The 18,360-nt window shown below is 37.9% G+C and overlaps 1 protein-coding gene across 1 annotated transcript in view; it reads left to right on the top strand.

Moving 5' to 3' along the window:
• RFX6 (regulatory factor X6) overlaps window positions 1-18,360 on the top strand; it is a 68,869-nt gene that overhangs the window by 31,414 nt on the left and 19,095 nt on the right. Inside the window, exons 7-14 of the mRNA XM_018563838.1 lie at window positions 4,848-4,955; window positions 9,241-9,318; window positions 9,415-9,528; window positions 9,618-9,667; window positions 12,899-13,058; window positions 14,419-14,563; window positions 15,708-15,802; window positions 17,766-17,883. Of these exons, the coding sequence (XP_018419340.1) occupies window positions 4,848-4,955; window positions 9,241-9,318; window positions 9,415-9,528; window positions 9,618-9,667; window positions 12,899-13,058; window positions 14,419-14,563; window positions 15,708-15,802; window positions 17,766-17,883 (868 nt within the window). The remainder of the gene's footprint in view (window positions 1-4,847; window positions 4,956-9,240; window positions 9,319-9,414; window positions 9,529-9,617; window positions 9,668-12,898; window positions 13,059-14,418; window positions 14,564-15,707; window positions 15,803-17,765; window positions 17,884-18,360) is intronic.

The following is an 18,360-nucleotide window of genomic DNA, read 5'->3' as shown; positions in this document are numbered from 1 at the left end:
GGTGTTCTATCGAAAGCTCACTGTACAGAGCTCCAGTGTTTCTGAGCACCAGAGGTAGTTAGAGATCTCAATGAGTTGGAGCTTTCGATAGAACACCGGATTCTGCAGCTTCCTCCGCCCACCTCAGCTGCCATAGGCTGGGAGGAAGACTGCAGAGCTGCTACTGGCTGGAAGGACAGCACGGGAGAAGCAGGTCACCTGGGACATGGAGGATACATTGCTTTTTTCTGCATTACACTGCTGGCCTCTGTACTCTGCATCACACCACTGGCCTCTGCACTCTGCATTGTTACTGATCTCTGTTCTCTGTGTCACACCACTGACCTGGCGGAGTTAAGGGCGGGGCAGGGTAGGGGTCAGGTGGGGCGACTGGTGGCGAGTAACTCTTAAGGCCTGGCTAGTAGCTCAGGACTTGAAATTTTGAGCCCTGCTCACATCTATACACTGTCTATAGAGGTGATGATTTATGGGACCTTAGACCGCTGCAGAGGAGGGGGAAAGACACTAGAAGGATCGGTCCAGGGAGAAGCTGGATTGAAGCTTCAGGTGAGTCTAACTTTTTTTTTCTAACCTAGACACAAACGAGCACTTAACCCTTGAAATGCGTGGGTAGACCCACTGCAAGGGTTAATTTATAAAATCCTGGTGATCTCTAATATTTTGCTGCTTACTAGTGCTTTGATGACGTGGCTGCAGTAGCTTTCTTTCTTCAGTCTTTTTCCCCTTTATTTCTACATTGTAAACCTGCCAGTAACACACTTCCTGACAACACTCACTGTACTGTAATGTATCTATGGAGAAGCAGGGCAGGACTACATAACAACCAGTTAATTTCTTTGGTTTATCTTCCCAGAGAATAATATGTGAAATCAGGTTGGTTGCCATATCAAAATGTTGTACTTTAATTCCAGTATTCGATGTTGCATTTTTCACCTGAAAAGCACACCAGCTATTTAAATGAGATGAATTCATCCTATAACCCCTAGGCAGCAACAGGTGACTTTGCCTTGCCTATGTAAAAATGGCAGAGAACATTAGCAGTCCAATTATATTTTCCAACCCACCAGTCTGTGTAATACTGCAATGATCTGCACAGGCAATCCCATATACAGTGACAATGTTGCATATGAAAAAATCAATATAACATCATTTAATGTGACATTGTAAATGTGGGTAACGTACTTGAGGATACATACGCAAGCATCAGGTGCTACTGTTTATCTTTAAAGTGCTTACATTAGGCTCAAAATCCATGCTATCCTACCTTGCGGTGCAAGCTAGAAGGCAGTTAGTGAATGGGGTCTGCAAGCAGGGTGAAGCAAATTATTCACTCAGCACTGCTAAATATTGAGACGTTTGATCAATAATTGGACTGTATATAGGTCAAAACCAATTCTCTTACCTGATCAATATCCTCTCAGACATTGAAGTAGATGGAAAAAACTGGTCATACAGTGATAACATCTGCCTAAGTATACACAGCTGGTTCCATTGCACCCTGCAAAAACCAGCTCAGCACAGAAGCTGAACTGGTTGGGTTTGGTTATGTTTGGGCTTGTTTAATATGGCCACTAATGAGTTGGGAAAGGCTGGATAATAATTATGTGCCCATCGAAACATTGTACACTTTTATTGTGTCACCCCTTTATTTTTATTCATTGGATAATGATGCAAGGTAAGTTTGGTCTGATGTCATAGTACTCAGCCTGTGTAGCCCTTCATTCAGGCCCCTACATGAGACATGTATTGCTAACATAAGTCTGTTCATATAGGTTTCTTTCTTAGTGACTGTTTATTACCTACATGCTTTATAAATATACTTGCAAATTTGGAAGATCAAAACTTTTTCCTGATGCATATTCAAATCTCGGAATTTAAGAATTAAATATCACTAAAATGAATTACCCTCATGTTGCTTTTTTATGTCATCAGTGATATAATTATCATGATAAAATATAATGACTTTTAGTCGTATCTCCTTGGACTGCATGTTAATGAACAATTTCAGACAGATGGCATGTCTGCAAATATGACCATATATACCAGTATAATATACCAGATAAACATTCTAAGTAAATCCATTAGTTTTACTAAATGATTTGCATTAAGAAGCCCTTTGTCACTCAGTCTTTTTCCTTAGCTTTTAATACACCTAATGGGTAATTTAATTACTTAATTGCACACTTTAACAATATACCTGAAACTCAATATTTACAGCTAAGTGATAGGCTATAAAATATTGATTTAGTATACATGTTTTGCTTGTTGATTTAAGTTTTATTGTAAAATATTTTCCCAGTGTATGCTTACTTTTCCCTTTCACCATCATTATCTCTATTCCAGTAGCACTTATGCATTAAGTAATTATTTTAATTTGCTATTAGTTTTTATATCTGAGAAGAGAAAGATGGAAAGGACGACACAGTCATCATATGCTGATTGGACTTTTAAGGCTAGGTTCTGAATTTGTGGATGGTCCATATGTGCCGCGTTCTACCTGTGCAGGATCACTATGGGTGTTACTGGCAAGCTTAGCTACGAGGTTTATGTTACATTATGCTCTTAGAATAATAGTGCCCAGTAAGGTATATCTTACTACTTAAAGTGTTTTTCCACTTTTGTTGGCCAAATTGGGATAATCTATTTTAGATTTGTTACATGTTCCCGTAGCATAAGCTAACAAAAATGCTAGTTGCAGTTTACATTTCTTTAATTGGGTAAGGGATTCTTGGAGGAGCAAGTGGAAATTGTAACCTTTAAGAAGCCATCTTTGCAATGTTAGGAGGGGTTGTAAGGGGTGAGGGGTTAAAGGACTACAACCCAGGCTTTTCCATTCAAATGATAATGAAGTTAATGAGAGAAACAGAATCCTCAAATTTCAGTCCTAAGTCTTTCTATAAGGACAGATCACTGTGAAGGTGCTCATGAAAACCTGGAATTAGCCATATTGCCTGCTACAACAAAACATCTAAAAGGCAAGAAATAATTTCAAAAACATGTTTTTTGTATGCTTTGTGAATAGGAACACAAAACAAACATATGGTGGGGTTGTCTCAAAATTGAGTGCAAAAGTGGAAATACAATTTAAGGTTGTGGCATGCATTGACCATTTAGCCAACAAACTGAGCCATTACAATGGGCAATAAGAGCATGACAACCCAACCCAAACAATAATTAAAACTACGCCATGAGAATTTGGATTTTGGTAGCCATAGCAACTTTTTTTATGAATGTCAATATAGCTAAGGACATTTCCATAATAATCATCACAAACACAAAAACCTGAACCCAACTTGAACCATAAGAAAGGGGCCCTATACCTGAGATGGCTGCCCTGTCTCTATTAAACCTTATTAAATAGTAGCCTTCAAGGACCCTAAGACCCCAGAAAAAAATGGATTTGTGAGCCATAAACAATATTACCTATACAATGGATGGCCTAGTTATAAAAGAAAAGAAACCCTAACTGGGAGCAATAGGATGTTGGTCCAATGCTTTACTTCTCCTCTGGACACCTGTACTCTGATTGACCTCCACCCCAGGACCCTCCCTTTCTATTCCTTCCCTGTAGACTAATATCCCAAATAAGTTTTTTCCTAAAATTATTTTCCTCTGTGGCCCTAGTGTGCTCCCCCCTACCCCCCCCAACCTTGCCATGCAGGTCTTATGCTTAAGCATTCTTTTTTCAGCCCCAGGTCTATCTTCTATTATGTTTTTAAAGGCAGAACTAATTTACGCAGTACAGTGTCTTTTGGCCTGTCTTCTTATCTGTACATAACTTTGCATTAAAGATTTTAGTAATTTTATGGTAAAGTTATCTAAAATATGAGTGTCAGATTTTGGAAAGGAAAGACACCGACACTCCAGATTTGCAAAAAAAGTCTATTTATTGACGTGCATCATAGTAGCAAACAATGAACGTTTCGGGTCGCGAAGGATCCCCTTTATCAGGCAAAGTATGCCCTCGCGACCCCGAAACGTTGTTTGCTACTATAATGCGCATCAATAAATAGACTTTTTTTGCAAATCTGGAGTGCCGGTGTCTCTGCTTCTGTTCATGATTGTTACGGCTGCCACCCGTTGACTACCGCAGCACCCATTTTCTGAAGGGATTTTCGCGGTCAGGAGTGCGATGGGACCATGGACTTTCTAGATTCTGGAAAGGAGCACTTTTTCAGTGCTTGCCATAGGTGCTATTTTATGTAGATATGCCTCTGGATTGCAGTTCAATAAGTTACAAGGATACTGGATTTCTTTTAGGATCAATAGTACTTGCAGAAAATCTACTGATAAGCACTGGTGAGCTGCAATATATTTAATTTTTGATCTTGGATTTAGATATACTACTTTAAATTGAGAGCTTAGGCTAAGTTTGAATGGAAGTGGAAGTATTTGGGTCAGTCTATGGGTTAGTTCAAGTTTAGGAATCTGGAAATGTGTAGTATACTTTAAAATGTGCATGATTTCTGTTCTAAATGCCTCACGGCATAAACTCACTTATGTATTTGCTGTTTGACTAATTTCGAATATTTGTACATACTGTATATTTGCTACATCAGAAACTACCCAAACTGCATTTTTCTGCAGTATTGCTCCATCTATGCTTCAGCTGTGTATCCTTCTATGTCTTCAATGTCATGTGGTTTCATTGTTTTTGGGCCTTGGTGACATTTCTGTCTTACAAACTGTACTAAATTAGTAACAATAATATTATACAAATGTTTAAAAAGTATCAATTTCTTAGATTTCTATTAACTTTAGTTTTGTATTTTGGTAAACAGTATAACACATATATGATATGTATATATTATGTTTAAACTAACAAAGACATGTATTTGCATACGCAGGGTGGATTTACCAGGAAGTATTCCCTTAGCTCAAAGACTGGAACTCTGCTACCAGAATTTCCTAGTGCACAGCATCTTGTATTACAAGGATGTTTGTCTAAAGAAAAGGTAGGATTAACTAATTGTCAAGCACATTAGTTATAACAGGAAACACAGCTGCATACTAGAAAGTCCTTGCTTGTGAGAGTTTATTGAGACTGCTGACACATTTTACCCCATAAAAGGCCAATGGGGCCCATTCAATAAAGAGTTCTAATAATTAAATTTAATAACACATGTCCGAAATCACTTTGGTGAATTCAGATCAATAGAAGATGCATTCTGTTTGTTATGGGTTATTTGAGTTAAAGCATGTAGTTACAACACTCTGTCCTGCAGCGCAAAGGATTACATTTCTGCCAAGAAACCGAGCTAAATGAATTGAATACTTGTGTTGTGCAATTTACATAACACGAATCTATAGCTTATGTGTCTGATACTGTATTGTTGGAATATTCTGTCTGAAATAACCTTGTAGAATGTATAATACGTGTGTCTCTTTACCGCTGACCAAGGCTTGTTTTGGGAAAGATGGTAGGGTCTATTATGCAAGTAATTCATTATACTAATTGCAATAGTGTTTTGACTATTTTATTTTAACAAATGTGAAACTAATGAGGGTTTTGTGAACAATCTGATTGGTTAACTCAGGGAATTGCCAGGTACAACTGTTTAAGCTCGCTTTAGCAATATTAAGCGCTGACGTCTGTGTTTCTAAAGAAAGTATTGCAAAGTATCAGCCTTCTCCATGCCTAAATCACTCCTAGCAGAATTATGGGCACTCTCTGGGAAAAATCAAGTCATATCATTTTACTGTATATGCATCTGAATAAAGATGAATATTTATTTCAAAGTATGCAGCGCCTGAATGCTTTGTGTGTTTCATTCAAGGGTAAGTTCACTTTCCCAAGTGCTATACTTACCTTTTGGCGAACTGTTTTTCCCCTCCGCTGGTACAGGCGTACTATCTATACCCTCTACTGCTGTATTTTTAATTTTGTTCACATCTGGAGACATGTATGAGACACCCCTATTTGCTCCCTGCTCCACTCTCCTCCCTTCTTCAAGCTAGTAGATGGACTGCTGCAGGAGACTGTGCTGTTCCTTGTGATGTTGTACTAAACAGGAAGTTCAGGGAAGCCAAGCTGTGAGAGTTGGAGCTGTTTGGAAACATGATGACTGTGAAGAAATACTTTGCTGGGCAATGTTTATTTGCATGATCTGAATTTATTATTTTAAAACGTTTGCTTATGGAAGTGATATGTTAATTGAAACTTTTGACTTCCAAAGCTCATTCTTAAGCATGAGTTGCATGAATTGCCCAGGACAGGGAATAAAAATCAGATGATCAAAAAAAAAATGCAACAAGCGCTGCTTGAACATGATATGGTGGTTAGGAACACACAACAACAATGTGGGCAAAAACAGATCACTTTTAAGGTAGACAGTACCTTTTAATATTGATTCTGAGCTTATTTCAAAAAAGCAATACACACCCAAAAGCTGGGATGCAAAACACTGTGAATTATAGCATCAAAACAGATTTTATTTAACTAACACCAATAACTTAAACAGGTAGTCTGATTCGATGCTTTGGGATACCACATTTTGCAATTCAGCTTTGCTCTGTGTGCAACTTTACAAAAAAAACGTATTGTTGACAAGCATGGATTGAGAGGAAAACCATATAGATACAGGTAATCAAGACTGTTTGATGAGCTTGTGGCAGCAAAGTCCTTATAATTAAGTGCCAAATTAATTTATCATGAGAACTCATACTTCCTGGAAATACTGAATCAGGTAAGGAGAAAGTGTTTGTATATTTAAATTTCCACTTATCTCACTAAGTGATTGCAGTGAAAACTGTTTTTTACTAGCAATTCTGTAAATTGAGACAAAATATTTTTACTTTTTTGCAGTATACATAGCGTTTTGGTATATTTTATGTGTATTATTAGGTATACTTGTCCTGCTTTTCTCATGTATAATATAACCTTAATGCCGTGAGCTCTATAGACGTGTCTGGTTTGTCCAAGCTTTACAGGGTTAAAACAAGCTCATGGCTGCTGTAGCTGTTGCTGAATGAGATTTAGTGATGTCATTACTGTGATGCTCATTGTTCCCCTTGCTGGAGGCATGGGGAAGACAAGGGTAAAGAAAGTCATTTCTCTACCAAGATAGCCACCTCCACACACAGATATGGTCCAATACAAGGCATGACTAGTCAGTTCAGAGGAAAGATCAGCTGAAGACAGTTCACAGGCAACAGACTGCTCCTTTTCCCTCTGCCTAACCTGTTTTTTTAGAACAGATTCCACAGTTCCTCTTTAAAAACTCCAGACAGTTTTAGTTTTTAGTTTTAGATAACGTGGATAAGAAATAATATTTCTGTCATGTTTTAATTTCTGTCTGTGACTCCATTGGGAGATTTTTCCTTAATAATGTTACTATACACGTTACAATCTGACTGTACAACATTTGCACAATAATTTAGATTTACCAAAATTATGTAATATGAAGTCCTACCTAAATTATCCAATCATTCTCTTTCCAATTTGGCAGGCACCTGTACAACACAGTTGTTGGTAAATCATTGTACAGAACAATTGTAATGTGTGTGGTGAGTTTTAAAGACACAAAGACAGCAAAACATAGTTCTAATCCTTTATCACTTTACAAATAAAAATGTTTTTTTTGTCTGTATTGCCACTGTCCTGAGGAACAGGAATGTCTCCCCAATCCAAATAGATTGAGATTTTATACATTTTAATTAAAGAAAAACTTGGGGGAAAATGTTATTAACTCTTGCAGTTGGGCTAATCCCGCACTGCAAGGGGTAACTACTCTTTTTTGTCTAGGTGCATTTCCCCTCCTCTGCTGCACAGATGTTCCTCAGTGTCCTCAGGTCTATACACCGTAGACAACATGATGACACATGGATTCTTAGACCACTGCAGTGGAGAAGGAGAGATGCTCTAGGGACCAGTCTAAGAACAAGCCATTGAATGATCAGGTGAGTATAACTTTGTTTTGTTTGTTTTTTCGCACCTAGACACAAACGAGCACTTAACCGTTGCAGTGTGCGGGGGTAGCCCCACTGCAAGGGTTAAAAAAAATTTCCCTGGAGGTCTACCTTAACGCTGGCCGTAGAAAGGCAACACTCTCATTGGGAATAAGCAGCTGACCGTGTTTGAACAGGCAGGGATCTCAGCTATCGAGCAGAAACAGCAGATTCTTTTATTTTCATGCAGAAAAAAAAGGTAAAACTGGCCTTGTAGAACAGAGATTTATCACCCTGTTTGGAACCCTAGTCATGAATTATCTGCAGTGAGATCTCAGATCTGGTAAATCGCAGCTCAGTAATATCATCTTACCTGGTAAGGTAACTATGGTTGTGTGAAGGTAAATTAAGTTTTTGGGATTATGTTAAATGTAAGATTCAAGAATTTGTGGGTTAGTGATACGGTTTCAAGGTTGAGTGCTAGATTTAGTTTTATAGTTCAGGTTAGGTGAATCATAGATTTTCAAGATTAGCGCTAAGGTTATGGTGAGGGCTCGGGTTATAGTACATATAAAGAAAATAGATTCTTTATATACTGAAAATAGTTAGTCCTGAAGTAGATGTTTGGCCTGTAGTAAGGGAAATCCCCTCTTAGAAGGTTATCACAGACATAAGCTGGAAGATTTCCCTTCTATTCCCGGTCTGATGACAACTCAAAATCTTGCTTTTTCCTTAACTTTCTATCCCAGTAATAATGCAATAATATTGAACTCCTTATGGAGGACACAGCTAGCAATATAACATGATACTCACTCTATCCAAAACTAAAACAAAAGTTAGCTTAGTATATAAAGGTTCATAAAGTATATATCACTTTATATAAAGGCTTTTTTTAAAGGTTGGAGTAAGGGTTAGGGGTCTTTTGTTCAGTGTTAAGGGTCAGAGTTTAGTGTAAGGCTCAGATAAAGCATTACTTGATCATTTCACGGACCATAGAAATCATGATCCCCTATAGATATATTATAACTGCATTGTGGTGTTGGCCATGTTCTAAAACTGAAAAGATTATGCTCAAAATAAACACAGTGTGAAACTATACCTAAAAGCTATCTGAAAAAATATGCAGAAAAATGATCAACCTCTTGCTGATACAAATAATTAATAACAATTAAGTAAATTAAGCTTGATAAGCTATATAAATCAGATGTGAAATCTATGATCATAATAAATAATGATTTTTGAACATCTTATCTAATTTATTTAGGTTTTAATTCACTACAATCTTTCTTACATATCATGTACAAGTATATGTTTCTCCTACTCATTGACCATTTATTTAATTTTCTTTTTTAGGTAGACACACTCATCATGATGTACAAAACACACTGTCAATGCATTCTTGACAATGCCATCAATGGAAATTTTGAGGAGGTAATTTTTTTTTTTTACATCTATTGAGGTGGATATCATGCTGACATATACATCAACAATTACAAAAAAAATAAAAAAAAATCTTTGTGTTTTTAGATCCAGCACTTTTTATTGCATTTTTGGCAAGGGATGCCAGATCACCTGCTGCCTTTGCTTGAAAACCCCGTTATCATAGATATATTTTGTGTTTGTGATTCTATTCTTTACAAGGTAGGTTGGTCCTCTTCCCACTTTGTATGAATTATAAAATCCTATTTTTGAAGTTATGTGCTTCAGTTACAAGCTTTTATTTATTTTAGGTTCTCACAGATGTCCTCATACCAGCAACAATGCAGGAAATGCCTGAAAGGTAAAACTATATTAGAATGCATTTTTACACAAAAATGCTTTGTCTACTGTAAATTCATCCACTGTTATGCATTATACTAGGAAGATATCTAACACCAAGAAATGCAAAAGCTTTACTATATTTTCTATATGAGAGGTATCGTTGGAAAAACAAACATATTGATTTAACATAAATGCATTTTTCTCTGGATTGGCAGATGCTAAATCTAAAGCTACCACCTTCAAAGAGACCCTGTCACCAGACCATTCATTTCAAAAACAGTCTCGCAATGAAATTGCAAGACTCTAACAAGAAATGGAAGAAAGAGAAAGGTGCGGGAATGGGGTGATAGGAAAGGTGAGGGAAAATGGAAAAAGGCAAAGTAGAAGTGCGTATGAAAGAACAGGGCTTTAAAGAGGGCTCTGGATAGCTACCTCCCCCCACCCAGCCCAGCATCAGGCTTACTAGTCAGAAACAGTCACCTCCAAAAGGAAGCGGGCCAGAAAAAGATATAACAAATCTACGTAAGTGTCCCCAGCCCCTGTACTTCACCTAGTGAGAACCCTCACTTCTATTGTGATTCTAGGAGCATACTGTATTCAGGAGAAGTAATACATTTGGTCCAATAAAACCAGGTATAGTTGAATTGTGCCTCTCTATGATTGCCAGACACCAAGAGCTCCTTCATCCGATAAATGTCATTAACCTTTGACAACCAGAGACCAATTGGGGTGGTAAGGTATTTTTCCTTTTCAAAGGTAAGTAAGACTTTTGAGCAGGTGTACAAGTAATGAGTTCTTATAACGTTTCATGGACATCGAAGCCAACTGTAAAAGAAAATCAGCCAGATTATCCCCTAGACTGGCACTCATTAATTGATGACAGATAGAAGTAACTTTGTCCCAATAATCCCATATCACTGTCAGGACCAAAAAATATGTAGTAAGGAACCCTCCTGCTGTTTTCATTGCCAACAGAGAGTTGAGCACTGTGGATAGATCTTGGGCAACCTGTACCACCTGAAAAGGATTCTTAACCCTGTTTCCTGGATCTTGCTAGAGATGGACGCTCTTTGTCATCTGTAGTATCCTCTCTTTTTAAACCTCTGTGAAGGAGACCCCCAACTCTCTTTCCCATTTGACAAGATAATTCAGGGAAAATGTATCTGGTGGATCATTCAACAAACAGTAGGACACAGAAACACCATGCCGAATGGGGTCCGGATCTAAACACAGCTTTTAAAAATTATTTAATGATGCTAGATCCACTGATCTCCCTATAAAATGGCAGGTCTGAGCAGACTTGAATGTCCCAGATGGTAAAGAAGCCCGTTCAAGACTGAAAATGATGCACCCAGTACGTGCCAGAAGAAACCAACTTACGTCCCCTTCCCATGGCGATAAGGGTAATGAAGGATGACCTATAACCATAGTAATTGAAGACGGATATGTATCTATCAATAGATGTTGTTGATCGTTCTGAAACACCACTAACGTGGTACCAATAAGTATGACTGCTCTAACTGTAGCCATTGCCTCTCAGCACATACCTTGCACCAATCCAGAATCCTGGACATATGTACTGCTATGTAATACCTAATGGGGCCTTGGAACAATATGCACCCTTATGTTTTGGTCATGACATAAGAATATGACTCAGTCGGTGATATTTCTGAGCCCAAAGGAATTCACCAAATTCCCCTCATAGCTACTTCAGGACGTAAATCGGAATACGTATCGATAAAGTTTGCAGTAAATAGAGAAGTCTTGGGAGTATATGCATTTTGAGAATACAGTTGCGCCCAAACTAGGTGAAGGCATCAGAGGACCAGCTCTGCAAATCTTGTCAACCTTAGTGAAGAACGGAGGAAAATTGGCTTGAAAGACACCTTCTAGTGAAGTCAACAGGTAAACCCCCAGGTACCTAATGCGGTGTTGAGCCCATTTAAAGGGGGAATGAGGAATGATGGCCTCCAAAGTGGTTTTTGGATTATTCAACTTTAAAGCCTAAGACTTTTGTAGGTTAATGGAGAATTAATAAAAAGCCCGGAAACGAAAGGCCACATTCAAGTCTCCCCCCAATAAGTGGGTGCCCTCTAAGAAGGACAATAGTTAATAGAAATAGGACTGACCTAGCTCCTTTACCTCCTTACATAACCATTTATGTAGCTGCTGTGGGAACAGTGAAGGAGAATGCTACAGAGTGTCATTTGAGTGACATTTTTTTCCATATTTACAAAATTTGTTTCAACTTTTTTTACATTTAAAATATGTTTTTTCTTGTAAGGCCTTCCCTGCTCTGATTAAACAAAAACAGCATGGACACCAATGCAAACTGGGTACTACATTAGGCAAGAAGAAAGTCACTTCAACACCACTTTGTCCCTATGCCAAACTGGAAAGTATCTTTACAAGATAAGGCCGCCAGCACAGACTCCTGTTATAAAGATCTTAATAAATGGTCTTATAACAAGATAGTAAGAGCAGATCTGACCTTTGAAAGTGCTGAGAGCCAAATGCTGGTCCAGATTCAGCCATTTGCCCAACCACCATCACTATTTTTTGTTTTTTTAATTATTGGCCTTTTTTGTAGTTTGCATAGTTTTTATTTTTTCCTCATAAGACTGTTCCTGCTCTGGTCAAGCAAACATGGACTACCGGGTGTCTAGGAAGTACCCCTGGCTGGAAGTGGCCCAATATGCCCTTGAGGAACTATCTGGCCTGCTGCACATATCCTGTAAAAAAACACAATAGACTGCTACCGCTGTAGTGCATGTGAAGAGACTTGATCTGAAAAAAACAACTGCAGATTGCAACAATTAGGAAATACTGTATGCCCTGTGAAAAAATACATGCAGCCTGCTCATGCTGTAGTGTATGTGGTCAGAAATAAACTGTAAAGAGGCTGCAGGACAGCAGCAGTATTCAGATGTAAAGACAAATCTGTCCCCCACCCCAGATTCATCAAGATACCTAGGTACCTAGGCACAGTCACATGTTAGAAGGTGCACTGCTATTTTTCAGGAAAAAAAAACTTTTTCAGGGCACTGCTTAGTCACAATAAGTATTTCTAGACTGTCCCTATAAGACATAAAATCTTCACTTTTTGAGTTCAGGTACACTTTAAAGGCCATTTCATTTGTGCTTGTTGGTCTAAATAGACTCTTAACAGAATGTTATTTTATAGTTGATTCACATTTGTTTCTACTGACATATTGGTGTATGAATCTACAAACCAAATTTTTTTTTGTAGTTTACTAGCTGACATAAGAAACTTTGCTAAACACTGGGAGCAATGGGTTACTACGTCATTGGAAAACCTTCCAGAATCACTCTCAGAAAAGAAACTGCCAATTGTTAGAAGATTTGTGTCATCTTTGAAGAGACAGACTTCATTCTTGCACTTAGCACAAGTAAGTTTTGAAAGCCACATTGTATCTCCAGGTACAGTCTGCCTCCTAGTGCATTGAAAGACCTCAGATCAGTGCTGTAGCTAATAACCATTAGGGGACTGGTACTCTATAAATGCTCTATAAGTGTTCCTATTGGAAATGTTTCCCCCACTTCATGCTCAGGTGATCACCCAGGATGTGGTTATTCTTCCCAATCGGGTAAACACAGACTGTAATAAAAAGCCAACAGATGTTGGAAAAAATTCCCCACTTCATCCAAAGGTACACAACATATTTTTGATTAATTATCTTTTATTTGACCACCCTATGATTTCAGAAGATTTTATTTCCTTTAGTTGAACTTGGTGGACCGCAATGTGATGATGTTACACTTATCTTGGATATTCATTTCTTGAACAATTTTGCAGACTTGTGTGGATAAATGCCTCATACATTTGACAAGCATTTTTGAATTTAGGTAACAGCTCCTATCTACACTTCCTTTGTTACTACACAGTGGATTCAGATTGACTCAAAATTGCCCCATGCTTTTAAATTCAGTTAGAAAATATTGGGTGCAGAATGATAGTTTCAGAAACAATAGAAAAACCATTGGGTCAGACTGAGGAAGACTGCCAATTTCACTCACCATAAACTAAATCAAGAAGGTATTTGGCAATAGTGGAGGAACAAAGCCTGGTGACGAAATCTGATAAAGAGAAAGGTATTAGCAATATGCTGCTTCAACCTACTATCATTAAAATTATACGTTTTTTGGGTTTACCTACCCTTCAATATTGGTAATCCTATTTTAATTTAAAATACTAAAGTTGCTCTTACATGCTCTCACATATAACATCATGTGATCTATATCAATCTTTAGTCTTACACATGCACAGAACCACTTTAATCATTATAAAAAAGGGCAGTTTCTCTAGGCCCATTAAGTTACCCCTCAACAGTCCTTGAGTCCAGCTGCCCATCACTGTAATCACAGCAGAGGGACTGTTTGTTCCTTGTAGCAACATAGATGGTGTTTGAGAGGAAGATCCCGGAGCACCATTACTGTAATCAACAAAGTAGGACCCTTCCTCTCAAACTTTGAGAGGAAGCGCCCTGCTGCAGCAATTACAGTGTCAGAAAAGGCATGCTTGCACTAAACCTACCCATTTCACAAAACCACAAAGCACATGTATGGTCAAATCTAAAGGTACTTTTCTGATTTATTGGAATAAATTGAACATTATGATGAAGCTCAGGTTTTACACTGTTAGAAGACTTCCTGTGAAAAAATGATTTTTTATTGCAGTTTGTTTTAGTTTGCATTGACACATGCTAATGAAATAATAATTACCATATTACCTGTATTTTAATTAACCAGATTGCTCGGCCAGCTTTGTTTGATCAGAATGTGGTAAACTCCATGACTGCAGATATTGACAAGGTAGACCTGTACAGCATTGGATCTCAGGCTCTTCTTAGCAGTTGTAGTGGTTCTGATTCTGACAGCGATGTCTACACAGAGCGTGAGTCTACAACCATAATTTGTTTTGGTTTTTTTGCAGCAAACTAAGACTTGTATTTGAATAAATTAATTTAATTTTGTTCTTCATTACTTTTGTATAGTTATGTATTACAGTCATTTAATTACATCAAATACATTTCACAAGATTAATTAATTGCTACCATAGAATTGATTGGATCAGAAGGTTAATCTAGATTTGTTGGGATCTTTTTATCTGTTATTAGCTAATTTGTGAGAAATTAATTTTAAAGACTATTTTGCTGACTCAGTGGCTACATGAGTATCTAACCTAGAACAAACATGCAACAAGTAAAGCCAGCAAAGCCAGAACTCTTTATCATTGTACTTGTCCTTGGTCAGTGACTCAGAAATGATTGAAACCATTAGATCAGCATGACTGTCAGCCAGCCAGCCAACTTTTTACATAATAAAGGTCATAGATGGCAGCTTTTGTGTTTTTCTCAGAAGAGGTTTACTTTAAATTGTGGGTTCACTTTGCTCTGTGAACACATCCTCCTCTCCCCCACGGCCTCCTTATCAGTTGTAAATATGGAAATCCTTGTCCAGCGTGCTCAGGGCCAAACAGCACTAACAGACTGTGACTTATGAGTATGGGGAGTACTATCTGCTACTCGGGAAAGCCATTGAACAGTCCTGTAGTGCAAACAAGGTTCCCAACTGGATGGAATGGTTATACAACCAATGGACAGAACAGACAAAAGGCAGGTAGCCATTAGGAATTCAGAACAGGGGATAGATTTTAATTAAAAATTCAATAGGATTCACAGATTATACCCTGAAGATCATGATAGTTGCCGCTAACATCTTTGCTTTGATGTTATTCCATTACGCTAACCCGAATTTTGGTGCCTGGTAGTATTGGAGGCATGCTTAGTATAACTGTATAAAACATCATGCTGTAAGCACTGAGGCTCTTGGTGCATGACTAGGTGACTACACAGCAGAATAGGGGTTTAGGGTTATGGGGTTGGTTAATTGTTGGGCCCAACTTAGGTGTTAATTGTTGGGACATGTGTTTGCTGTGATCCCGTGTCTCTTTATTGATGTTTCTGACAATGATACCAAGTGTATATTAATTTCAGAACATACACAGCAACGTCACAATGTGTTTAAATATATTGCAGTCTTTCAAGAACTAAAAGACCTTTTGAAGAAAAATGCAACCATTGAATCGTTCATTGAGTGGTTGGATAATGTTGTAGAGCAAAGAGTTATTAAGGTAATTATCTTAATTTAAAGATGAACTCCAGAATAACCACTGTCTAAATACAGTCATGTGTAGTCTTACTTGAATCTCAGGGTGCTTTGTTTATTTATTTCAGATCTGTGCAGTAATCCATTGTAAACCTTCACCTTTTGCAGGAACTTCATGTAATAAAAGCCAATCACTGCTGCTCTTTTAAAGTAGATCTAAAGCCACAGTGTTGTTAGTTTTTTTTGGCAAAGTAGGGAATTTTGTTTGCCATCAGTTTCTCATTGGGAGGATTTCCCTTTTCTTTCCTGTCATATAGACACAACAAGAAGTAAGGGAAAACACACTAAAATAAAGTAAGAAAAATTTGCACTTAGACGCTTGTCAAAGAAACCAGTGTCCTTAATGGACAATTTCCATTGTATTTGTGTTCTGGTGACAACTCAACTATTCACCAGGCTACCAAAAAAAATAAAAAAGGTTTTGGCATTTGATAAACTTGAAGGCTTCCTTTTTTAAATGTAAATGTAATACTTTTAATTACTCCAAAATTCAATATGTTGTATTATCTAAAACATCAATTTTTGTGATATAAATTAGATCAGGTAAAATATTAAACTTACTAATTTCAGTTTTTATATTTTGTAAATCTGTTACTTTACACATTTTATCGCCATTATGCATTCAATGTACCCTCATAAATAAGGCCCTAGGTCATGTTTGCTCATTTCCTGTAATGAGGAAGCTGTGTGGTCTTTACTTTTTTTTTCTTTGAAAAGAGAACATTTTGAGGGAGCAGTGTAGGTCTGAGTAGCTTTTTACCAACACCAGCCTTGCTCATTACCAAACTTTAAACTGAAGGACTTACTTATGACTTATTTTTATTGATGGATCAAATATAGCGATTTATAAACACTATAGACACTATAATTACATGCATTTATGCCATACAGTTAACAGAGTGGAATGTTTTGTTTAGTTGTGGTCATATACCTCAGGATGAGTAGAGCTTGAAAGAGGGTATAGATTTCAGAGAGAGAGAGAGAGAGAGAGAGAGAGAGAGAGAGTTATTCACTAAGCTGCCTGAAGGATAAGGCAGAATGTTCGGCTAATCCTTCGGTTTTGAGGAAGCCTTCAGATCAGTCGAATCACAATAGCTATGTTTACAATAGCCCATACAGCAGCTGGAGGCAGCCAAAGCACCCAGCCGAAGCAGGGAGACCGCTCTGCCAAAGCGGGCCATTCTCCCCGCAAGTTGTAAAAAAATAGAAAAAGATTCACCTCAGCTGATCCAGATGTTGCATCAGCTGAGGTGAATGGTGCCAAGGCTGTTTGGCTGAATTGCAATAAAGTGAAGTGAGCTGAAGGGAGCCAATGTACGGCTAAAAATAGCCGCACAGAACTTCTGTGAATGGCCGAACAGGCTTCGGTTTACTTCACTTCGGTTTGGTTATTCATTCGGCTGCCTTCTGCAGCTTAGTGAATAACCCCCATAATCTTGCCCTAATACAAAGCATTAGTAAGACCTCATATGAAATATGCAGTTACGTTTTGGGCACCAGTTCACAAAAAAGGTGTTGGAAAAATGGAGAGAGTGCAGAGAAGGGCAACTGAACTGATAAGAGGCATGGACGAGCTCAGCTACGAGGAAAGATTAACTGTACTGAATTGTTCTCCCTTGGAAGAGGCGATTGTTAGAGATTGTTAATCCAGGAAATATCCAATTGCCTTAGACAATCAGGAAGGATTTTTTATTTCCTTGTTAGAACAAATTTGACAATGCTTTATAAAGGGGGTTTTGACTTCATCTCAATCAACAGTGGGTATAGGGTTCTGTATATTGAGATTTCAAATGATTTATGTATTCACTTTTTCTATCGGTGGAACTCAGTGTATTTTTGAAACGTGTATAACTACGTAACTATGTATTTATACTATATAAGTTTACGTTACATTTTTTATTACTTTCATTATTATTTTTTTTAACCAGACGAGCAAACAAAGTGGCAAGTCACTGAAGAAGAGAGCTCAGGATTTCCTGTTAAAGTGGAGTTTTTTTGGTGCCCGAGTTATGCACAATCTAACATTGAACAACGCATCTAGCTTTGGTAAGAATCGCAATACATTTTTGTAATCTAGAATTTTAAAGTTGAACTTCAGCCAAATATCTGAATACACAATATTAATACATGTATGACAGCAGTTTTACAGTTCTGTAATGTATACAACCATGGCAGACAGCAGAGTTAGGTTGGTGACCTTACTGTTCTTTACTGCATTAAACCGACTCTGTCCCACTTTTGAGAAATAAAAAGAAGCCCAGTGTGCAAAGAAAAACGTTAATACTTACCTGTCCCGCCAGTCATGCTGTCACACTTTGCTAAATAAAATCTTCCAGGTGTGTCAGGCCTGGTTTTCCCCGGCGGCCACAGTGGGTTCTTCCCCCTTCCTTCACATCACTTCTGTGTCCTGCAGTGTCAGAAAACATTTCAGTGAGATTATCTCTTCAACACAGTGGTGTTTGACAGCACAGGTCATAGTAAAGCTCAGTGTTAATGCTTTCTGCAGACAGGGCTTCTCTCTCT

Source organism: Nanorana parkeri, unplaced genomic scaffold (genome assembly GCF_000935625.1).
Source record: "Nanorana parkeri isolate BGI_ZX_2015 unplaced genomic scaffold, ASM93562v1 scaffold22, whole genome shotgun sequence".
Taxonomy (NCBI): domain Eukaryota; kingdom Metazoa; phylum Chordata; class Amphibia; order Anura; family Dicroglossidae; genus Nanorana; species Nanorana parkeri.
Note: the sequence above shows the minus strand (reverse complement) of the source record. Positions and strands in the feature narration are given on the sequence as shown.